At 40.2% G+C, this 25,049-nt stretch overlaps 1 protein-coding gene across 35 annotated transcripts in view; it reads left to right on the plus strand.

Moving 5' to 3' along the window:
• The window catches only part of LOC103457036 (NACHT, LRR and PYD domains-containing protein 12-like), a 71,267-nt gene that overhangs the window by 19,947 nt on the left and 26,271 nt on the right, over positions 1–25,049 (plus strand). For 9 of the 35 annotated variants that reach the window (XM_081601799.1, XM_081601802.1, XM_081601810.1 and 6 more), the window contains 2 exons: positions 17,095–17,265; positions 18,471–18,641. The exons of 4 other annotated variants lie outside the window; for them this stretch is intronic. In XM_081601799.1, coding sequence (XP_081457925.1) covers positions 17,095–17,265; positions 18,471–18,641 — 342 coding nt within the window. Of the gene's footprint in view, positions 1–2,116; positions 2,354–2,523; positions 4,496–5,077; positions 5,192–6,701; positions 6,973–9,980; positions 11,758–15,165; positions 15,349–17,094; positions 17,266–18,470; positions 18,642–20,182; positions 20,333–21,128; positions 21,656–23,653; positions 25,042–25,049 lie in introns of those variants that run through there. 22 more of the 35 variants (XM_081601831.1, XM_081601824.1, XM_081601826.1 and 19 more) reach the window with 14 other exon arrangements.

Below are 25,049 nucleotides of genomic sequence, written 5' to 3' on the forward strand. Positions count from 1 at the left end.
GTCAGTCTTCATCTTTCATGGATCTATAATTGTCCTTCATCTCCACACTAAACACACTTTCTGTGTGGGGAGAGCCTCCTGTAAGGGAAGAAGTAGTTTGTTAGTGTTCACCTTCCTTGATTACCTGTTGCAAAAGCTCTTTTCATTATTCACTTGTTATTTCACATCATCTTCAGTCCACTGTTTGCTAAAAGAGTTATTATTTTTCCTATTACACGATTTGATTTCAATAATTGTTCTTCAGGAGATGCTGAAGGTTTTCTATCCTGTTTGTGAGGAAACCTATGAACTGAACTGATTATAGATGTGACATGATTGTATGAATCATGCAGTGATATCTTCCACTGATTCTGCTTTAAGAGCTGAGAAGTCAGAAGTGATGAGTCAGCATGGTCCCCCTGCTGCTGGCCCCATTTCCTCCTGCTGAGAAAGAGAAAAAACATTTATAAATGACTTATTTTTTCAACATAAAATGCAAAAACATTCAAGATCATTTTCCAAAATCAAAATGTCCTTAAAAACTGACTTGTGTCAGTGAATATCAACAGAACCCCTTAACAAGGTTTAAAGTGAATTGGCTTATTTCCACTTTACTGCCATTTGGTTTCCTGCTTCCTGATGGGAACCTCCCCTCCCCCCAACGCCCCTTCAATAGTTACTTCATTATGCAAATCAATCTCAAAGGTTATCAAGTTGAACTCAAAGGGGGAAGATCCTTTGGTCTATATAACAAAGAACATTGTGTTTATATGTGACTAACAACATAAATTTGTCAGTATAACATCCACAGATCATTTCATAGTTGTTTATTATATTTCCTGTTCACCATCCACCAAAACAACAAGATGAACAAACAAAAAGCCCAAATCAGTCAAACTTGTCAGACCAACAGCTCCACATGGATCCTCTGTGCCAGCAGAGAGGCCTGGCTCACACAAACCAGGAAATTAAAACGGTGAGGTCGGCATCTTCCAAAACACATTTTTTGTTTCCATTTATTCTTTAGATGTCCCAATAATCCTATAAATCAGAGAGACTCTTTAGAGGGTCCCACTCCTCGCACTGAACTGTTTTGCCGACACCTTGTCAGGTTTAGTCTGCTGAGGACTGCAAAGTCCAGAGACGCACTTTCCCCTTTGTTTTCTTCTTATTTCCATTAAATCCTGTATTTCACCATAAAACGAAGCTGCAGCCTTGAATTTAGGACCGTAATAATTCAGACACCAGCCTCTTAATTTGGTTACGTTCAAATACTCAGTTAAAAGTTTCTATTTACCTTTTGTTCCTGTGGGTCAACCCAGAGTTTGGCGTCTGCTGAGCTCTGCTCAGTTTCTCACTAACCTCCATACATCTCAGCAGAGCCTCCAAACTGTGGAGAATTATTCTTTCTCAGTTTAGCTTCTCAATGTTTGAGGTTCAATGAGTTGAATTCATCAACTCCATTAATTAAGACTAAAATGCAGAGCTGGTTTATTATCAGGCTGTCGTTATGGGCTGAAACAACAAAAAGGCATCTAGCAACAGTTTCTGGTTCCTTTTGTTGGCTTATTTTTAGCTTTGTGCACATGTGCACTATTACTGCACATGTATACGAGCATGGAAGCAGCTGGAAGAGATGGAGGAAAACATGGAATTATTTATTCCCAACTAATGTCAAGAAATCTTTTCAATTAATTGTTGAAAAGCCAATAGAATAAATTTACTTGCTATTTTAAAACAAAACTATAAATAAACTTGACTTTTAATGATATATGCAAAAATAGATATACGCAAAAGAGATCAGCACACAGCAACTCAGCAACCCAAAATAAATCCCAAACACAGATGACACAGCAAAATTAAATAATGTCAATATGTCACAGTCAAATTGAATAAATCCAAAATAGCAAATGTAAAAAACATGAAAATAACTCAAAAGGCCACTTTGCTACACAATGCCTTCCTGTTTTCCCATCAGAACCAGAACTTTTGGTTCAGTGAACATCATCTGGATCATGGAGATTATTTGCTGAGATCTTGTTTCCAGGCAGGTTTTTCTCTGATCCTTCAGAGGATCTGGGTTTCCTCCTCAACACCATTCAACTCAACTTTCCTCTGATTTTATCTCTGATTGCAGATTCTGAAACCAGCGTGTTCTGAACCAGGGCTGCATTTTACCAGGGCTGTTCAAGAACAAGAATGTGGCCATGATATGGAAACGTGAATCATCTCTGATTGTACAGTTTGACCATCGTGGCTCCAGCTACTCTGAGAGCTTCAGATCCAGAGCGTCTCTGTCTGAGGATCAGATCTCCAGAGGAAACGGTGATCTGCTGCTGAGAGGAGTGAAGGTTGATGATGAGGGCAGTTACAGGTGTGATGCATTTACAGCTGGCGTCTCTTATAGACGTGTTGTTCACCTGCAGTAGAAGGTGGAACATCTGGAAATATTTCATTCAAATCATGTGTTGAGTTTTTATTGTGGTTCTATGAGCCGTTTCTTCTGAGAAATTCTTCTTTTTTGTTTTCTCACGTTGTTTTCAGCTCCAGTCTCTGACATCAGGATCCATCAGGATGGAAACAGGATCACCTGCAGCTCAGAGGGGATCTACCCTCAACCTGAACTCACCTGGTCCACTGAGCCTCCATCCAACACGGCTCTGCAGAACAGAACCACAGTCCATCAGACTGAGGAGACGCTTGATGACATCAGCAGCTCTCTGACGGGTCCAGATGGTCCAGATCTGATCACTGAAATATCCTGAATGAGGTTCAGGATTTCTGAACAAAAGGTTTCATTATTCAGCAGGTTACTGTTAAACTTCCAAGCTAAGTTTGAAGCTGGTTTAGATTCATTTAGAGAGAGAAACAAGGTGACTGAACAATGATCTGTTAGAGGAGCCGCAGAGATTTCACAGCTTGAAGATTATTTACCATATTCTGAGGGATTAACCAATAATCTGGTTTAGAGCTCTGGCCATTTCCAGAAGGATTGAACCAGGAGTATTGGCTGGTTTCAGGATTTCTAATTCTCCACAGTCTGTCAAATTTGTACTAGAGATCAAGTTTACAAAAACATCATTGTAAATGTGGTGCTGCCCCCTAGAGGGGAGACGGTCGATTGATCCATCTGGAGCTACATTGAAATCTCCTCCTAAGATAACCTGATCAGTGGAATATTTTAATTTCCAATGTTTTATTATTCCCCCTGTGACACGCTGGCGACGTGTCCAGGGCGTATCCCACTCGCCTCCGAGATGTTCAACTGGCGAACTGGCATTTCGTCCGAAACGTTACCCCCTGTGGGGGCACCCCACAGGGGGATCAAGGGAAAACTGGATGAATGTGGGGGCTGCACAGTGGCGCAGTTGGTAGAGCTGTTGCCTTGCAGCAAGAAGGTTCTGGGTTCGATTCCCAGCCTGGGGTCTTTCTGCATGGAGTTTGCATGTTCTCCCTGTGCATGGTGGGTTTTCTCCAGGTACTCCAGTTTCCTCCCACAGTCCAAAAACATGACTGTCAGGTTAATTGGCCTCTCCAAATTGCCCCTAGGTGTGAGTGTGTGTGTGCATGGTTGTGTGTCCTGTGTGTCTCTGTGTTGCCCTGCGACAGACTGGCGACCTGTCCAGGTGACCCCGCCTCTCGGCCGAAACGTTGGCTGGAGAGGCACCAGCACCTCCCAACCCCACTGAGGGAAAAAGGGTGCAAGAAAATGGATGGATGTTTTATTATCACTCCGAGGTCAGCAAAAAATATACTATTTATCGCTTTATTATTGTATCCATATACATCCATATACATCAACAGGGAAGTTGAAACAATAAAAATTAAAATAATTAAAATGCTCCCCCCTGAGGCCTGTTGGGAGATTATGATCTCGATGTTGCTGAGGGACACGTTTGTTGTGCCGTAGAGGCTCATGGGAACTGTAGTTTAACTCTTCTGACTACGGGAATACTGAAGGTTTTTAAACTTTCGCTTTGTTTAGTTCAGATTATAAAATCAATCTGAACTGTTAACAGTAAATATTTATTCACACGAAACAAACTTTGATTTTAGACGCTTCCGGTTTGTCATGAAAACTCACAAGTCACGTGACTTTGAAATAGAAACTAAAACTAACTTTGTTCTCCTTCAGCTCAGACTCTGTTTTGAGATGGAGGACAGGAATAACTTGTCGTCTTGCTAATAGAGGTAAGGTTCTGGATCAGCCAGCAGACATCAGAAGGTCATGAAGAAGTGAAGGAGAGAACAATTCAAACCCAGATGGTTCCTGCTGGATCAGGTTCCTCTGATCCTCTGAACACATGATGGGATCAACTTTCTGCTGACTGGATCACTGGGAACTGACTGGTACTGGTTTCTCTTTCAGACTCACTGAACTCCAGAAGATGGAAGATTTGGACCTAAAGGAGGACAGAGCAGAACCTCCAGGATCCGTCTGTCCCTCTATGAGGAGTGACTGGTCCAAAGATATGCCTCCACATTTCAGTAATGAACCTGGACCCTCAGACAGGAAGTAAGAAATCAGTTTCTAACTGATTCATGTGACTCCACACGGATTTATTTAATATTAACTTGTTTATTTTCAGCAAATAAATAAAAAGAAACTTAATTTTTCTGCCAACTTAAAGCTGAGTAGACATGAGGAATGTCAGCCAATCAGAGGAGTTTTAATGGGGCTTCAGTGAGTCAGAGATGGATGGAAATGATCCATGGAAACAGAAACAACCAGAACTTTAAAGAGCAACAATTCAGAGATAAACCCACTGAGAGAGGGAAACTTCTTTACTGGGAACACTGGGACCAGTTTATACACTGGGAACACTGGGACCAGTTTATATACTGGGAACACTGGGACCAGTTTATACACTGGGAACACTGGGACCAGCTTATACACTGGGAACACTGGGACCAGTTTATACACTGGGAACACTGGGACCAGTTTATACACTGGGAACACTGGCTCCATGTAATCCAGGTTGATGATCCAGAACTTTAAACTTTCTGCTTCTCTGCAGCAGTTTGTCTTCAGATCTTCTTCAGTGTTTTTACCTCAGAGTTTCTCAGTAATTGATCTGAATAACATTTTGTGTTTCAGAGATCAGAACCTCAGACTGAGAGCAGAAGCTGCAGGATCCGTCTGTCCCTCTATGAGGAGTGACTGGTCCAAAGATAAACCTCCAGGCTTCAGTACTGAACCAGAACCATCAGAGTAAGAAACCAGTTTCTAACTGATTCATGTGACTCTGCAGAGACCAACCAGGATTTAAACTTTGATTTCAACTTAGAAACTGATTAATGGGACCAAAACATAATTTTAAAACATTTTAGTTCTTTTTTCAGTTGTGATCTTTAAGAGAACAGAACAAACTGGATGAAAAACTAAATAGTTTCCTTTGTGTCGTTATGAATCTCCAGCAGCTTCATGTTCCACTGAGGTCTGGAGCCTCATGTATAAAAGAGAGCAGTTTTTACTCCAACATGGACAAATTTAGAAAAGTGCATCGCACAAAATATTAGGATGTATAAAACTGTACGTACAAACCTGCTCACCTTTACTTTATAAATCACAATTTATAGGAAATAAATGGTCGGCCTGTCGCCTCCATGAATACATATTAATTTAAATTAGTATAAATACCCAGAAGTTTGCCACCACTGAAGCCATAACCATGGCAACGTCCTTGTTTGTAGTAGTGTAAGTATTTATAATAACAGTTATTTATTTTATTTAAAATGTAATTTCAGGGCACATAAGGTCACTCCACAAAAAATAAAAATAATAAATTTTGAAGAAAAAATTTCACGTACAAAAAATAAAATAAAGAAATCTAAGTTCAAATGGCTGTTTGAGCAGCAGATCGTTCAGCCGGGATTTAATGACAGTCAGAGAGTCTCTGAGTGGGAAAGTGGACGTTTATTCTAAATAGTAGAATCATGTTTATAAGTTTACATTTACAAAATAAAGATGCTTTATTCTGTAAGGCTCATTCACAAAGCGGCTTGACTGGAGGATGGCTGCAGCTGGACCGGTACCGGTACTGCTCGGCTCCTTCTTTAAGTTCTGCTCAGAGATACAGGATGATCCGTCTCAACAGATCAATTTATTTAATGTCTTGGGTGACAAATAAACCCAGAAACAGACAAAACGAGCAGAACCAGATGGAAACCAGAACCAAGTGCATTAAAGGAACCAGACCGTCTAAATAAAACAGGAACTGGACTCAATAAAATTGGACTGTAACTAAACTACAACTATACACAATTAATCAGGACAATAAAACTACAAAGTGAAAACAGAACCAAAGTCCAAAGAATCATTATGAAGTCAGATTTAGCAAAAAATAAGACAAATTTAATAAGTTGTTGTTGTTCTGCTAACATGTCCAAATAATGCTCTGTCACAGTTCAAGGCTCTTTATAAAGTTCTTAGATAAATGCAAGCTGGACCTGAATCCAGTTTACTGGATCTCCACCATTAAATAATGATCCATGTTTCTACGCTGGAATCCAGATCAGAATCAGATTTTGGACTCTGAGCCTCTGATGGAAACAGTTTTCTACTCAGACAGAATAAAGATTTCAGATGGACAAATACAACCAGAGAAAGATCCATCATAACACCAGATATAGTGAAACACTTCAAACCAGAGATCATCAATGTTCTGAGGTTCTGTTCTGACTCAGCTTCTGGTACCAGGACGGCTCCAGCCTGTTGTTAGTGAACTATTTCAGTGATGAAGAAATATCTTCACAGAGGGAGGAAGAGGAGCAGCGTTGGTGAGGAGGAGCAGCTGTCCTGCTGTGCTTTGTGTCAGGAGGTTCTGGTGGATCCGGTCTCTACCAGCTGTGCTCACTGGTTCTGCAGACAGTGCATCAGGTCCTACTGGGACCAGTCTGCTCCATCTGGACCCTCCTTCTGCCCCCAGTGTGGAGAAAGACCCAGAACAGGAGCTGGACTGCTGACAGCCAATCAGAGCAGCTGTGCTCCAGGTGAGACTAAACCAATCAGAGCTTCCTTCCTTCCTTCTGGTATAAGTTTCATATCAATAGAATAATATTTGGAGATAATATATAAGGCATGCAGATATCAGCAGGCTATTAATTTGCTATGCCATAAAATGCTTCCCCCTGCTAACATGAAGAGATGAAGAGTTAAGAGGGATTTCACCTTTTCTACATAATGACACTTGTTCTCTGAGCTTCTGCTATAAGCTTCATATCAACAGGACAACAGACAGGGGATGTAAATATTGGGAGGTTCAAAAATTAAAAGGCATCCCCTCATACATTAATAGACTAGACAGTTCAGGATGATATAAAATGTTCTACATAATGGGCCTCTGTTTTGTAATGCTTTAAGTTATTATGGTGTTAAAAGAAAAAGCAGGGATTTCAAACCATCTGTGAAGAACATTTTCATCAGACACTGACTGAAAAACGTTCAACTCATGTGTCTCAAAGGTGTAAAAACCATATTTATTTCAGTTAATCTGTGAAATAAAACCCACCGTTTTAGGGCTGACATGGTTAAGAAACGTGATAATGTTACGAATATCTTCAAAAGTTTCCTCTTTGGTCATATTTCAGACCGTTTTCTCATCAATATGCGAGAGTTTAGAGTGATGTGCGCTCCTGCGACAGGCCATGCAATTCTCGGCAGGCCTGCGTTTCTCGGTATAACACCTGTAGCACCTGGCCTCTAGGACAGACTTTGAACACCCCGGTTTTAAAACGTCCTCGACCCCATTCTCCACCGTCCTTAGAAGTAAAACCTCTTGTAAAGATACAGACGTGAAAAGAAAAACTCAAATCCCAGGCTGAACATGTTAGTCAGAATAAATAAGGTCAATTAAAACAAATGTGTCCGTCGTGGTGCAGTTTGCTGATAGACAGAATGGATCAGGACTGGAACACAAAAGATCTGGTTAGAACCTAAAGAACCAGAAATCAGCATCTCTTCCTCCTCAATCATCTCCTGAGGCTGATATGGTTCAGAACATTTTGCTATGATTAAGTTTCTTATTGTGGTTTTAGTAGACCGTTATGGTTTGATTATTAGGTAATCAATTATTTGCTTATTTAATGTATAATAACATCAGCCCAACTAATACAAATGGCGATTTAAAGAACAAATCATACTTAGAGATTAACAGTAAATACATAAATATTTCCTACTTTAAAAGGTCTGTTAGGTTTTGTGGGTTCACTCTTTGGGTTTTCTGTTTGTTTATTAAGAAATGTTGACCTTTTGTTTTATTAATTCAGTGTTTAGTGATCGTTTAATGTATTATTAATGTCAGACACAGACTTGCAGCCCAGGGGCGGTTCTAGATGGGGGCCAACAAGGTACAGAAGAAATTATGCTAAATAAATGTATTTTGTTAATATTCAGAAGTGGATTTTTTTTAACCTTCACAATTTTACTTTAACAATGACTTCAAAATTATAGTGCTGCACTTTTAGCTGCTGTACAGGATCATGGTTTCCATCTACTAGATCAGGATCTGCAACCTGAATCTCTGGAGACACAAGTGGCTCTTTGGCTTATTTATTATATCAAAGGATGAAATGTTGCTCTGTTTTTTAAGTGTCCCCATGAAATAACACTGACTATCCTGGCCCTTGTGGTAAATTTTGTCTGGAATCAGCCTCCAAACCTAACTATTTATTTGTATAAATATTTTAGTGATATTTTTTACAATACCAGAGTTTTCACATATCTTTTATACATTTGGCTGTCTGAGGATACATTTTGGTTACTAAATTAGATGTTATGATCAGTTACTCAGCATTTGAACAGTTTACCAAATACTTTTTACACTTGCTTAATTAAACTTGTTTAAGGTGTGCTACTCTGATTGGAGTACAGTTTTGGAGTACTCGAAGTATGAACGATTGCATGGATCACTTTTTAAAAACAAAAAACAAAAATATTGTCTATCACTGCAGCGACCATCCCGCCCCATGACAGTAGGATGACGCGCCGTGGGGAGCGCCCCTTATTTTATTTTCTGAAAGATGACAACACCTAACCTATTATGGTGTGTAAAAGTCACAGTCCCAGAAATCTTTATAGAAATTCACCACTTTATTCAACTCTGACTAGATGAATAGCACAGAATCAGTAACTATAAAAGTAAACAACAAAAGTGATAACACAGCGCTCAAAAAACTTGTCTGCTCTTCTGAGTTCAACACCTGCCTGCTACTTGTTGCCCCTGACTCAGATTCTTGAGCCTACAGCACCATATAGTGAGCAAAGAGGGAATATATTACATATTTGGCTCCTGCAGTGCATGGAGACAGGAAGGTGGACAAAGCAACCTGCTGCTTTTACAGAAAGAGCGAAGAAAAGTCTGAGACAGAAACCTTTATTTACTTTGATAATAAAGCAAAGATTAGAGTTTATATATTTAAATGTAATAGTTATAACAATTTGTTGTTTACCTCTAAAGTACTAAATCAAATAAATCCATGCCATTTTCAAACTATCATTTGTCTTTAAAAACATCCGATCGGATGGCGAAAAACCATTTTAAATGTGAACATTATCAGATAAACAAGCAGTTTCTTTGGCAGTTAAAAAGTTTTTCTGTAGATTTCCTAAATTAAGGCTGGAAAAGGAGAAAACATTATTCTTTTTCTCTGCCTCTTCTGCAGCTGCTGATTATGGGAGAAGCTCAGATAGAAACTGTAAAATGAGGACATGGTGACATGATGCAGAAGAGTTCATGTTGTTAAAGCATTTAATGGACATGTTTCTGTAAGGTTTTTTTTCATCTGATCTGTTTCTTGAATCAGATCCTGACAGAACAAATTCTGGTCACAAAACAGACAGAAATATTCTGTCTGACAACAGAACAACATTCTGTTCCTAAGAATGGATCAGATCATGTGACATCAGAGATCGTATAAAACTTTCTAATCTGATCCAGATGGTTTTGTTCCAACTTAATCACAAAGTCACATTTTTAATTCAGTTGTTTCTTCTGTTTCAGCAGATGTTGGTCTGCAGGAGGTTCTAGAGGATGATAAGATCAGTCTGAGGAGGAGATGTGAATGTGTGACTGAAGGAAGTGATGAAACAGGAAGTAGAACCCTCCTCAACAAGATCTACACTGATCTCTACATCACAGAGGGTCAGAGTGAAGAGGTTAATACCCAACATGAGGTGAAGCAGCTGGAGAGAGCTTCCAAGATCCAGAACCTCCATGACTCTCCAATCAGGTGCCATGACATCTTTAAATCCTTCCCTGACCAACATGGAGCCATCAGAGTGGTTCTGACCAACGGCGTCGCTGGTGTTGGAAAAACCTTCTCAGTGCAGAAGTTCACTCTGGACTGGGCCGAGGGCTTGGAGAACCAAGATGTCAGTGTGGTCTTTCTGCTGTCGTTCAGGGAGCTGAACCTGATCAGAGATCAGCAGCACAGTCTTCTCTCACTGCTCCATGTTTTCCATCCAACACTCCAGAACCTCCCAGCAGAGCAGCTGGCTGTCTGCAAACCCCTTGTCATCTTTGATGGCCTGGATGAAAGCAAACTTTCACTGGACTTCAGTGGCAGGCAGCTGGTTTCTGACATCACACAGAAGTCATCAGTCAACGTTCTGCTGACAAACCTCATCAGGGGTATCCTGCTTCCCTCGGCTCTCATCTGGATAACTACCAGACCTGCAGCGGCCAATCAGATCCCTCCTTCATGTGTTTCCAGGGCAACAGAAGTACGAGGCTTCACTGACGCCCAGAAGGAGGAGTACTTCAGGAGGAGGTTCAGTGATGAAGAGCTGTCCAGCAGAATCATCTCCCACATCCAGACCTCCAGGAGCCTCCACATCATGTGTGGAATCCCAGTCTTCTGCTGGATCACTGCTATGGTTCTGGAGAACATGTTGACCTCAGAGCAGAGAGGAGAGCTGCCCACGACCATGACTGACATGTACTCACACTTCCTGCTGGTCCAGACAAAGAGGAAGAAGAGCAAGTACCATGGAGGAAATGAGACAAGTCCACAGGAGCTGATGGAGGCTGACAGGGAAGTTCTTCTGAAACTGGGGAGGCTGGCATTTGAACATCTGGAGAAAGGAAACATCATGTTCTACCAAGAAGACCTGGAGCAGTGTGGTCTGGATGTCACAGAGGCCTCAGTGTACTCAGGAGTTTGTACAGAGATCTTCAAAAGAGAGAGTGTGATCTTCCAGAAGTCTGTCTACTGCTTTGTTCATCTGAGCATCCAGGAGTTTCTGGCTGCAGTTTACATGTTCCACTGTTTCACCACCAGGAATACAGAAGTGATGGAGAAGTTCCTGGGAGAAAAATACAGTGAAACATCTCTGGAGGGCTTCATAAAGAAAGTCATGTATAAATCTCTCAGCGGTAAAAATGGTCACCTGGACCTGTTTGTTTGCTTCCTTCATGGTCTCACTATGGAGTCTAACCAGAGTCTGTTAGGAGGCCTACTGGGTCAGACAGAGAACAGTCCAGAAACCATCCAGAGAATCATCAACAATCTGAAGGAGATGAAGTCTGATAGTATCTCTCCTGACAGAAGCATCAACATCTTCCACTGTCTGGTGGAGATGAACGACCTCTCAGTTTTTCAGGAGATCCAGCAGCTCCTGAAATCAGGGAAGAAGCTCTCAGAGATCCAGTGTTCAGCTCTGGCCTTCATGCTGCAGATGTCAGAGGTTCTGGATGAGTTGAACCTGGAGAAGTACAACACACCAGAATCGGGCCGACTGAGACTGGTTCCAGTTGTGAGGAACTGCAGAAAGGCTCGGTGAGTCCAGACCAGTGATGGCTTAGTGACTTTGAAAAAGTAACTTTCATCAGATTATTGATTACTCCTTGAAAAAGTAACTTAGTTTGATTACTGATTAAGGTTTTGGAAAGTAACTAAGTTACAATAAAAGTAACTTTTTTAGTTACTTTCAGCAGCTGCTAACTACAATGCTCCACCACCTGTGAAAATTACGTTAAGCTTTGCCAAAAATTAATTAAAAGTTATATTATAATAGTAACATCAACAATCTGTCTCCTCTTATAAAGTTGAACTGAAGGGCAGATTGTTTAATGGTTACAACATAAATAACTATTAATCTTTATGTTTTCCTCTATTGTGTGTAAACTCTAAATAGTATATTATGCTCCCCACCCCTCCCTGCCCCAGCCTCCAGGTTCTGTGTTACGGCCTTGTGTTTGCTGTTATAGCGCAGCGCACAGAGCTTCTCCTGCTGCTCGACAGCTCAGATCACCTTCTGCAAAGATTAGTGACACTTATCTTAATATTAATGATTATAATGGCGTTTAGTTACACATCTTTACAGTCTCGTTCATTCATGGCTATTTTTAAGTTTATTGTTGTTCTTATTAGTCTCAATGTTTGCAGTTTTCTGGAGCGCAATGTGAAGCTCAATGTCATTCACAGCAAATATATTAACTTGTCATTAACAAAGACAGCAGGATGGATCATCTGGGAAATGATGGACAGGGAGAGTCTGACTAAAACTACCTGGATGTCAGACAAATTCTGGGATTTATTATGTGTCTCTGCTTATTTCCAAATCCAAATGAGTAACTTCACATTCAGAAAGAACCACAAAAAACACAACCAGTGACTCATTAAATTTGCAAGCGATTTAAGAAAAAACAAGCCCAGAGTCTTTTATAATAATCTGACTTGGTGACAGAAACTCCATAGTTCCTGATTTTCGAGCAACAAAATGTTCATCTCCCTCCATTATTCATGTTTGTGTTGCTGCTGATAATGTCACATAGAAACGGCGTCGCTCCTCAAGACACGTAAAAGTAACTTTAGTCATTACTGGATTTGAAAAAGCAACGTGTTACTGAACAAACTGGTCCAGATGTCTTCATTGTATTCATTCACACAATGAATGCTGTGTGAATGCAGCATTCATTGTTTGCATTGTTGCTCTGTTTCTTCTTCGTTGCTCAAATTGCTTCTGGTCGTTTTTGGCCTTTACTTCCTTCATTCTTTGGATGATTTCAATCATCTAAACATTCAGCTGCTCCAGGACAGCATTGCTGCAGCTTTTAATGTTTTGAGGTTTTTAAAAATATTGCACTTTTTTATCAATCTTAATGTATAAAATTCTATAAAACAGTTTTTTTATGACAGATTCAATCAATCAGAGACATTTTTAACTTTTACTCTTTGGGCCGCTATCCTATAATTCACATCTTTGGCTCTTTTTTTAATAAAATCCCTGTTTAGATTTGATAGAAACTTGGACCATTAAAATAAACTCCTGCATCAAAGTTGTTTCCCTTTAATCTAGTTGGAAACTTTGTGAACCAACTTTTCTTCTGCCCACTAGTTTCCTCTGAGTTTATAAATGAGAGCAACATGAATGGATTGTTCTGTAACCTCTGTCTGCTGCCAGTCTTGGTCAGGATTCTGACCAAGACTGGCCATTGTTCGTTAAATACTTAATGAAATATATTTGTCCTATTTGATGTTTGTTGTGAATGACTTATTCTGACAAATGAACAAGGTAATTAGTCCAATTCTGTTGTTTATTGAACGTTCAGAAACTACAGCGGCTGTAATGAACCACAGCAAAGGTAAACAACGCTAAAATAACCTGAACAGGTTATCAACTCAAAACCACTCCTACCTTTTTACTCTCTTCGTTATTTAAGCACACTCGTTGGCGTTGCAACTGCCTGAGCTGCGCAATCAGAGCAGAGATTATGTTAAAAACAAAACATTCAGTCTGTTACAATATCAGGTTTTAAGGCTTGATGCTTATTTTATGATTATTAATAATCCTCCCCTGAACACAGCGAAGGTTGATGAGCTGATTTAATCTGCTCCTCTGCTACCGGTAGTTAGTCGGTTTTTGAGTCACTTTTTATTTGTTAGTGGAACAAAAATACACTGAATTGTGCAACACCTTGTTGAAATAATAGTTAGAGATTATTATTTTGCTGAGTCATTAAACACACCTTGTTGATTTTGTTTTAAATCTTTAATAAAACTACAAACCTTTTGGATCTTAGTGAATATTTTTGATAAGTGCGTCGGAAGAGGACCTGTTGGTTTCAGCATCCTGGTTGGTTCAGTTTGTCACCTGCTGCCAAGACCGACTCAAAACCTTCAATACGTCGATCACAATCGACGTATTGATTATCTGCTTTAGACATTCCAGTCTCTTCTAGTTACTGGGAGAACTGGTTCATCATGAAAGATGCTTGCACTGTGGAGCCACAGTGGATAATCTGATGGGGAGAGAAGAGGACAGCTCTGCTGGAAGCATCAGGCTGCTTTTAGCAGAGCTGCTGGATTCATTCATTACCATCTGGGTCTTTCCATCATGATCTGTAATTCACATCTATAGTAAGTGGTGGGGGGCACCTACGATAGACTGATGGAAGATCTTCAACTCTGCAGCTGAAGCTCCTGGTTTCCTCAGGAAGGAGAGCTTGGTGACTGTTTAGTGTCAGGAGTTCATCTGGATGTTGGATCAGATGAAGAAGCTTTGATCACATTTACATCCAGCACAGTCAGATCCTAACATGGAGGCCTGAAGATATTTACTGAGTTCTCCTGTTTTACAGCAGATGGTTTTAATATTTAATAAAATCATTGATTGCTCAGATGAATTGTCCTGCTGTCCAGAATTTCTCCTGCCTCTGAGCCATTGGCTGCTGGAGACAAGAGAGGAGCCATGATCCTAGAAGCTGAAGTTTGTCTAGAAAATGAATGAATAGAAACTATTTTCTGATCATCACCATCCGCTCCACCATGTTGGGTCTGTTAGGATATCAGCTCCACTGTTTTCATCCGTTCCTTCATCTTCCAATGAAAATCCTGTTTTAAAGTCATGTGATGAAGAGCTTCTGATCCAGATTGTTGCTGCAGCAGTCAGAGCTCAGCATGAAGAAACAGGGAGGTTTGCTAACAGGCAGCCAAGATGGCCGCCGCTAAAGCCTTTAGTTGTTCTGAGAACATGGAGCCTGAACTATTTGAACCTGTTGCTCAGCTTCTCTATTAAATTGACATTTGAACAGAACCAGAACCAGATGTTAGCTATGAAATGATCAAACTCAGTAAATTGATGTGAAGACCAGATGTTCATCAGATAATATCATTGTTATCATATGTGTTTATATAGATTATCTGGTTTAATTAGAACTGACTTTATTTCTTCTCTAATCACAGACTTGGTGGCTGTAAACTCAGAAAGGCTGAATGTGAAGTTGTGGCTTCAGCTCTGAAGTCCAACCAACATCTGACTGAACTGGAAATCAGTCAGATCAACATAGATGGAAACATTACAGACTCGGTACTGAATCATGTGTGTGAGATCCTGCAGAGTTCAGTCAGTAAAGTTAAGAGTCTGAGGTTTGTTTTCTCTGTTTGTCCTATAAAATATTTCATTGATACTTAAATAATTTTTTCTCTTCAAATTTATTCTGTTTTCTTTAAAAACAATCTGCTCTCAAAATGTCAGAATGTAATTTCTAAAATGTTTTACTTTGTAACTGAATTATTTTTTCTTTTCAGACTTTGAGAATATTGATCTTTATTATTCACTTTAAATGTTTTGGACTGATGAACAAAAATAAGTTAATAAGTCAAAGGATGATAATTAATGATGGAGATGTTTCAGTTTGTTCTGAGAAAGATTCAGATGATCAGATTGATTTATTTCTCTTTTCTTCTTCACATTAATAATGAAAAGTTCCTCCAGAGTAAAACCAGAACCAGAACCAGACCAGTTATGTTTTATAAACAGAAACTATAACATGAATAAAAACTGGCAGCAGCAGCCGGTTCCTCCAGCTCAGCTTTGTCCTGAAGCTGTGGTTCTGTTGGACCGGGTCAGAGAAGAACCGTCTCTTCAGTCTGTCAGTCGGTTGGAGCCTCAGAGACGCTTCATCAGGTCACTGATCAGAAACTTTAGAGCTGATTCAGAGTTAATCCATCGTGTTTCTGATGATCAATAATGATCAGATGTGATCAGTGGTAAAGGAGGCCTGTGTCTCACTGCAGCAAACATCTGGTCCTCGTCTCCAGCTGTCCCCAGCTGTTGCAGGACGCCGGCCATCGAGGCCTGGAGGTCCCCAGTATGGGGACTATGTTCAGTCCCCATACTGAACTATGTCCCCATAGTTCAGTAAATACTTTGACTTTAGAACAAAGAACTGAGAACCTGGTCACCAGTAGAGCAGCGCCACCCGGTGGATCAACAGAGTCATAGGTTTCTACCAGATACCTGAGATAAACCAACCTTCACTTTGATTCTGATATGAAACGATTTTAAAATTTAAAGTCCATTTTAATTCCCGACCAGAACCCCTGAAGGCCCGACTGAAATATTCTAGCAACACGTCATAATAACATGTTCTGGTTCTGCTGGTTTGGACTCTATAAACCTGTTTTTGTAATGATCAGAACTGAGGACCCGAAATTTCAGTCAGACAAGATGTAAAAATCAGAAAATTCTTTATTGAAGACCAGGGTAAGGAGAGGCAAGCACGAGCAAGGAACAGGAACCTCTGAGGACAGAGAAACAGGTTAGGGATGGTTCTAGGGAGGGGAGGCCAAAGGTAAAAAATAGAAAGAGGATCACTAACCTTCCTTGTGTAGTGGGGAAAGAGGGGTCCAGGTAATACAGTGGTAGCGGCCCGTAGCACACCCAGGGATGGACAGAGCTTGGAGGGCAAGGGATGGGGGGCAGACAGATCAAGGCAACAAACTCTCAGAGGGTCAGACGAGGAGCAGTGGTCAGGGTGCGGAAAAAGGGTCAGACACTTGTAGGTAATATCAGGCAGACTGAATCCAAGGGCGAGGCAGGAGGCAGAAGTCAAAAGACAGAAACGGGGTCGAGACCAGAAGACCGAGGCTGCAGCAGCATGCAGGTGAGCCAGATGAGCTTGATGAGAGGAGTAATAAGGAGAAGAGCATAGCAGGCAGACAGGCCAGAAACATGACAGTTTTACTGGATCAAATATTAAACATCAGTTCATCATATTTCTTTTACATTCAGTGAAATTAATTTTCTACATTTTTATTATTAATTTGTTCATATTTCAGTTTTAACCTGCATCCTGTTGCTTCAGCTCACATCTTTTATTCTTTATTCAGATTGATCAGCTGCAGTTTGTCAGAGATCAGCTGTTCTTCTCTGGCCTCAGCTCTGAAGTCCAACCAAAATCTAACTCAACTGGACCTGAGCAGGAACAACCTGAAAGATTCTGGAGTGAAGGAGCTCTGTGGTTTTCTACAGGATCCTGAATGCAGAATACAACGATTAAAGTAAGAAACCATGTTTTATTCTGGATCTGATGTTTGTGATGTGAAAGTTGTGTTGCCACTAAACTGCAGATCGATGCTGATATTCTACTGATCCACTCTGAGGATCTTCATGGTAAATTCTGCTTTCTTCTTCTATGGTTTGGTCCAGTTAAAGTTTCTTTGTTTTATAAAAGCACCAGCAGTTCCTCCTCCCACCATCACATCCAACCAATCACAGAGTTCATTTCACAGACACCAACCACACCTGCAGAGGGAAGGTCAAAGGTCAGATCGGAGACTGAAGGCTGATAAAACTCTGATATTAGGATCATTAAATGTCTTAATATCTACAAACAATCAGATATAAAATATGATAAAATGTCTTTATGTCCAAGACAGACTGAGGCTGAATTCACTAAATAATGATGTTCATCCACATCTCTGACCTTCTGATCATAAATGATCAATAAACCATCATTGATAAAACCACAAACTTTATTAACCTGTAAAGATGAACAGATGTAGAAACATCAGGAATCAGTTTGACATTTAAAATGAATCTGAACTGAAATATTAGAGCTCAGTCCAACAGAAACAGTTACATTTTAATACAGCAGCATCAATTTAAGTCAATTATCTGAAAATAATATGTAAATATTTTCCAAGCTGTGAATAAATGTGATTTACACAAAGTATTCCCTCCTTTCCTTGGTTATTTCTAATCTCCAGTGTATAGATGAACACATGAAGAATAAACACAAACAGCTTTTCTTTATAAATCAGTCAGTTCAGTTTCCACTCATGTGTTCATGGATGAGTGAAGTGTAATTATTGCAGCTGTTGATCCTCCAGATGATGAATCAGTCAGTTCCTCTAAATAGCAAGTTACTGTCACTGTGGAAATGAGCTGCTTCATTAAATCACTGCAGCATCATTAACAGCTATCATGTCTCACTTTGGTTCTTAAAGTCCATTTTAATTCCCGACCAGAACCACTGAAGGCCCGACTGAAATATTCTAACAACACATCATAATAACATGTTCTGGTTCTGCTGGTTTGGACTCTATAAACCAGTTTTACTGGATCAGATATTAAACATCAGTTCATCATGTTTCTTTTACATTCAGTGAAATTAATTTTCTACATTTTTATTATTAATTTGTTAATATTTCAGTTTTAACCTGCATCCTGTTGCTTCAGCTCACATCTTTTATTCTTTATTCAGATTGAGGAGCTGCAGTTTGTCAGAGATCAGCTGTTCTTCTCTGGCCTCAGCTCTGAAGTCCAAACAACATCTGATTCAACTGGACCTGAGCAATAACAACTTGAGAGATTTTGGAGTGAAGGAGCTCTGTGGTTTACTACAGGATCCTGAATGCAGAATACAACGATTAGTGTAAGAAACCATGTTTTATTCTGGATCTGATGTTTGTGGTGTGAAAGTTGTGTTGCCACTAAACTGCAGACAGATGCTGATATTCTACTGATCCACTCTGAGGATCTTCATGGTAAAGTCTGCTTTCTTCTTCTATGGTTTGGTCCAGTTAAAGTTTCTGTGTTTTATAAAAGCACCAGCAGTTCCTCATCCCACCATCACATCCAACCAATCACAGCGTTCATTTCACAGACACCAACCACACCTGCAGAGAGAAGGTCAAAGGTCAGATTGGAGACTTAAGGCTGATAAAACTCTGATATTATGATCATTAAATATCTTAATATCTACAAACAATCAGATATAAAATCTGATAAAATGTCTTGATCTCCAAGACAAATTGAGGCTGAATTCACTAAATAATGATGTTCATCCACATCTCTGACCTTCTGATCATGAATGATCAATAAATCATCATTGGTTTAATTCAAACAGACAAAAGTCAACATTTGTTTTCAAGCAGGAATTTATAATCAAACTGGGATATTGATCCTTAGATAAATCAATCAGTTCAGTTTCCACTCATGTGTTCATTTGTGTTCTGTAAAATTTTGAACAGGATCAGACATAATCAGCAATAAAAATGAGTCAACACGCTGGTCTGCTAGAATAAATGTGTCTTTTATTCCGCCACAGATTTCAGCAAAGCAAAACAATCATTCACACATGAATACGTGATGCTATACATTTCCTTTAGTATATTGCTCTTACTGTGACACAAGGACTGGAGAGCCGTCAGTCCGGGCAGAGCAGCAATCACGTGGCTGGGCGTCCGTACGCAACCCACAGCAGACTCCGCCAAGACGAGGAACTACTCCTGTCTTATACTCTTTCATTGCGTGAGAGTGAAGAATGGCAATTTCCTCTCTCTCAGGCAGAGAGAGAGGAAACAGGAAGTGCGGCCACTTCCTGTTTCATAATGACCATGAGCTCCAGCCATTGTTCAAAACCCAGAGCGTGATCAGGTTAGAATAACCTCTTATTGTCTCAAGGTGTACACAACATTGTTCAGCATGGGCACAGAGCATGATTAGGTTATGAAACACGGAATGACCATTCAACTGCCCATGAGCTCAAGACGTGTACTTAGCATGTCTGCTTAGCACGAGCTCAGAGCGTGATCAGGTTATGGAACACACTATGTTATATAAGTACAAATTATGCAGCATGTTATGAGAAATCATTCTATTGTCATACATATCAGGTTATATTGTCATAAAACATGATCAAATAACACATTTAACATTTCTATATCAATGTGCCACTGAACCACTGAAGGTCCGACTGAAATATTCTAACAACACGTCATAATAACATGTTCTGGTTCTGCTGGTTTGGACTCTATAAACCAGTTTTACTGGATCAGATATTAAACATCAGTTCATCATGTTTCTTTACATTCAGTGAAATAAATTTTCTATATTTTTATTATGAATTTGTTCATATTTCAGTTTTAACCTGCATCCTGTTGCTTCAGCTCACATCTTTTATTCTTTATTCAGATTGAGGCGCTGCAGGTTGTCAGAGATCAGCTGTTCTTCTCTGGCCTCAGCTCTGAAGTCCAACCAACATCTGACTCAACTGGACCTGAGTGGAAACAACCTGAAAGATTCTGGAGTGAAGGAGTTGAAGCGTTTTGTAAAAATTGTAAAGTAAGTAAATGTTAGCAGTGAGTCCAGCTGCTGTCAGCATGTTGAACTAAACCAGTTCCCATCAAAGCTCCAGTGTTCCCAGTAAAGCTGCAGCTTCTCAGTGGGAGGGAATGGTTCAGGCTTCCTGATTGGACACAGAGACAGCAATCAGCCAATCAGAGCAGCAGCAGCTTGCTGTGTTCATGTGTTTGTGTTGGTGTGAAGATGAGTGTTGTTGCTGTGTCCATGTCTCCAGGACGTCCAGCTGGACTCCAGCCGTCCAGCATGTCCAGAGACAGTGGTCCTCATTCATCAAACTGTGGCAGCAGCAGATCTGATCTCAGATCTGCTTGTTCTCTCAGTTCAACAGGAAACAAGTGATCAGGTTGATGTTGGTCACAGCTCTGAGATCAGTCTGACTGCAGCCTGGAAACCACTGGAAACTCTGGTTTCACAAACCATCATTCATTTAGTCAGCAGCTGCTCTTCCTGCTCCAGTCCAGTCCTCACATGTGGACATGTGTCCTCCTGTCCTCTATCTCATTCAGATGAGACAGAGGACAGGAGGACACTGTGGACTTGAGTGGAACCTGCAGAGGAAGCAGACTGGATGCTGAAAGTGTGTGTAGGTGTGTGAGCTTGGAGCTCAGTGTGTTCACTGCAACATGTTAAGATGAGAGCTGAGAGGAAGCTGCTCTGAACACGACTGAAGGCCCTGCTGCTCTTTCTACTGGATGTGCTGCGTCACTGACTGCTGCTGCTGGAGAGAAGCTGGAAACTCACTGATCTGATCTCTGATTCTTTCTTCTCTCTGCAGGTGGAAGACATCTTTATTAAATTAGAGAATCGTCTCTGTTTCCTGCTGATCCTCAGAAGCTGCAGCAGTTTGAGTCTAAAGAGACTCTGACTGGATCATGATGACCTTTGACCTGAATGGTTTCCATCCTGTTTATTTCCTCCTGTCTGTCATTTTGTATCTGATGTTGTTTTTCTCTTTGGATGGATGAAGATGAAAATGTAACTAGGCTCCATTTCGAGTCTTCATGGAGTTTTGATCTGAACTGGATTCAGTTTTTAAAGTTGATCATTTTTCTCTGATTCATTTTCATCCTGGAAGCTGAAATATGAAACATGTTTTAAAATAATCCGTCTGCATTACATCACCCAGAAGCATCGATTCATTCACTGGTTTTACAGCATTTTTAGGAGGTTCTCATTATTCCTGTCTGAGTCATTTTGTTTGTCACTCTGATGTTTGAGGTAAACATTTGTTAACTGTAAATTTGAAGTTTCTCATTTTGTGTTGATTTTGTTCACCAAATAACCATAAACTAATTTCTTGAATCTCATATTTTGCCTCATTTTTAAAAATATTTCACTTTTTATATTTTGCTGTTTAAATAAACATTATTTTCAAATAATTCTAATATTGTTTTATTTTCACCAATTCTGCTTTAAATACTTACATTTATTGATTCAATCTTATTTTTAATGTGAGCTGTGAGTTACAGGGCGGCCAGTTTTTAATCATGACTCTTATAAAGGCTCAGTCTGTCAAATCTGTCCCGTCTGGAAGACGTCGTCTTCTTCACTGTTGAATATGTAAAGTTCATGTCAGTCTTCATCTTTCATGGATCTATAATTGTCCTTCATCTCCACACTAAACACACTTTCTGTGTGGGGAGAGCCTCCTGTAAGGGAAGACGTAGTTTGTTAGTGTTCACCTTCCTTGATTACCTGTTGCAAAAGCTCTTTTCATTATTCACTTGTTATTTCACATCATCTTCAGTCCACTGTTTGTTAAAAGAGTTATTATTTTTCCTATTACACAATTTGATTTCAATAATTGTTCTTCAGGAGGGCTGCACAGTGGTGCAATTGGTAGAGCTGTTGCCTTGCAGCAAGAAGGTTCTGGGTTCGATTCCCGGCCCCGGTCTTTCTGCATGGAGTTTGCATGTTCTCCCTGTGCATGGTGGGTTTTCTCCAGGTACTCCGGTTTCCTCCCACAGTCCACAAACATGACAAACATTGGTCTGTCTAAATTGCCCCTAGGTGTGTGTGTGTGCATGGTTGTGTGTCCTGTGTGTCTCTGTGTTGCCCTGCGACAGACTGGTGACCTGTCCAGGGTGACCCCACCTCTCGCCCGGAACGTTAGCTGGTGATGGGCACCAGCACCTCCTGACCCCACTGAGGGACAAGGGTGAAAGAAAATGGATGGAGGGTTCTTCAGGAGATGCTGAAGGTTTTCTATCCTGTTTGTGAGGAAACCTCTGAACTGAACTGATTATAGATGTGACATGATTGTATGAATCATGCAGTGATATCTTCCACTGATTCTGCTTTAGGAGCTGAGAAGTCAGAAGTGACTTGTGTCAGTGAATATCAACAGAACCCGTTAACAAGATTTAAAGTGAATTGGCTTATTTCCACTTTACTGCCATTTGGTTTCCTGCTTCCTGATGGGAACCTCCCCTCCCCCCAACGCCCCTTCAATAGTTACTTCATTATGCAAATCAATCTCAAAGGTTATCAAGCTGAACTCAAGGGGGGAAGATCCTTTGGTCTATATAACAAAGAACATTGTGTTTATATGTGACTAACAACATAAATTCATCAGTATAACATCCACAGATCATTTCATAGTTGTTCATTATATTTCCTGTTCACCATCCACCAAAACAACAAGATGAACAAACAAAAAGCCCAAATCAGTCAAACTTGTCAGACCAACAGCTCCACATGGATCCTCTGTGCCAGCAGAGGCCTGGCTCACACAATCCGGGAAATTAAAACAGTGAGGTCGGCATCTTCCAAAACACATTTTTTGTTTCCATTTATTCCTTAGATGTCCCAGTTATCCTATAAATCAGAGAGACTCTTTAGAGGGTCCCACTCCTCGCACTGAACTGTTTTTCTGACACCTTATCAGGTTTAGTCTGCTGAGGACTGCAAAGTCCAGAGATGCACTTTCCCCGTTTTTTTCTTCTTATTTCCATTAAATCCTGTATTTCACCATGAAACGAAGCTGCAGCCTTGAATTTAGGAGCGTAATAATTCAGACACCAGCCTCTTAATTTGGTTAATTACTCAGTTAAAAGTTTCTATTTACCTTTTGTTCCTGTGGGTCAACCCAGAGTTTGGCGTCTGCTGAGCTCTGCTCAGTTTCTCACTAACCTCCATACATCTCAGCAGAGCCTCCAAACTGTGGAAAATTATTCTTTCTCAGTTTAGCTTCTCAATGTTTGAGGTTCAGTGAGTTGAATTAATCAACTCCATGAATTCAGACTGAAATGCAGAGCTGGTTTATTATCAGGCTGTCGTTATGGGCTGAAACAACAAAAAGGCATCTAGCAACAGTTTCTGCTTCCTTTGGTTGGCTTATTTTTAGCTTTGTGCACATGTGCACTATGGCTGCGCATGTGTATATACGAGCATGGAAGCAGCTGGAAGAGATGGAGGAAAACATGGAATTATTTATTCCCAACTAATGTCAAGAAATCTTTTCAATTAATTGTTGAGAAGCCAATAGAATAAATCTACTTGCTATTTTTAAACAAAACTATAAATAAACTAGACTTTTAATGATATATGCAAAAATAGATATACGCAAAAGAGATCAGCACACAGCAACTCAGCAACCCAAAATAAATCCAAAATACAGATGACACAGCAAAATTAAATAATGTCAATATGTCACAGCCAAATTGAATAAATCCAAAATAGCAAATGTAAAAATGTAAAAACCACGAAAATAACTGTTTCCCCATCAGAACCAGAACTTTTGGTTCAGTGAACATCATCTGGATCATGGAGATTATTTGCTGAGATCTTGTTTCCAGGCAGGTTTTTCTCTGATCCTCCAGAGGATCTGGGTTTCCTCCTCAACACCATTCAACTCAACTTTCCTCTGATTTTATCTCTGATTGCAGATTCTGAAACCAGCGTGTTCTGAACCAGGGCTGCATTTTACCAGGGCTGTTCAAGAACAAGAATGTGGCCATGATATGGAAACGTGAATCATCTCTGATTGTACAGTTTGACCATCGTGGCTCCAGCTGCTCTGAGAGCTTCAGATCCAGAGCGTCTCTGTCTGAGGATCAGATCTCCAGAGGAAACGGCGATCTGCTGCTGAGAGGAGTGAAGGTTGATGATGAGGGCAGTTATAGGTGTGATGCATTTACAACTGGCGTCTTTATGGTCAGAAACTTAGTATTTCACAATTTTTTACCATAGATTTACGGATTTTTTTGCATTGTTGACTTACGGTAGTTCCATGTAATTTCTACGATAAAATGTTTTTGGATATTACGATAAAGACTTGTTGGTATTTTACCGTTTTTTACCGTAAATTTACTGACTATTTTTACAGTGTGGGAAAATTATCATTAAATTCTCCATGTAGTAAAAATGTCTCTTTCCTTCCAGCTGCAATGCTTGTAAATTAACATGGTGGCTCACAGAAACTAATGGAAACATTTCTTACCAGGTGGTTAAAGTTAGCTAACTTTAGTTAAAACTGGAGACACTAGTTTACATGACAAATAACAGAAACTGCATTAAACCTGCAGTTCAACACAATGACATCATGAAAACTGTCTGACGCCTCGTTGTCCTGCTGCCTCTTGGTTTCTACAACACGTTACAAACGACGGTGGCGTCGGCGGTGGGAGTTCGCCTGAGTAGCGGTGGATCATCAGATCGGTTCTGGTCGACCCGGCCTCGTCGTTTGGGTCGGTCA

This window comes from Poecilia reticulata, chromosome 20 (genome assembly GCF_904066995.2).
Source record: "Poecilia reticulata chromosome 20, P_reticulata-male-v2, whole genome shotgun sequence".
Lineage (NCBI taxonomy): Eukaryota > Metazoa > Chordata > Actinopteri > Cyprinodontiformes > Poeciliidae > Poecilia > Poecilia reticulata.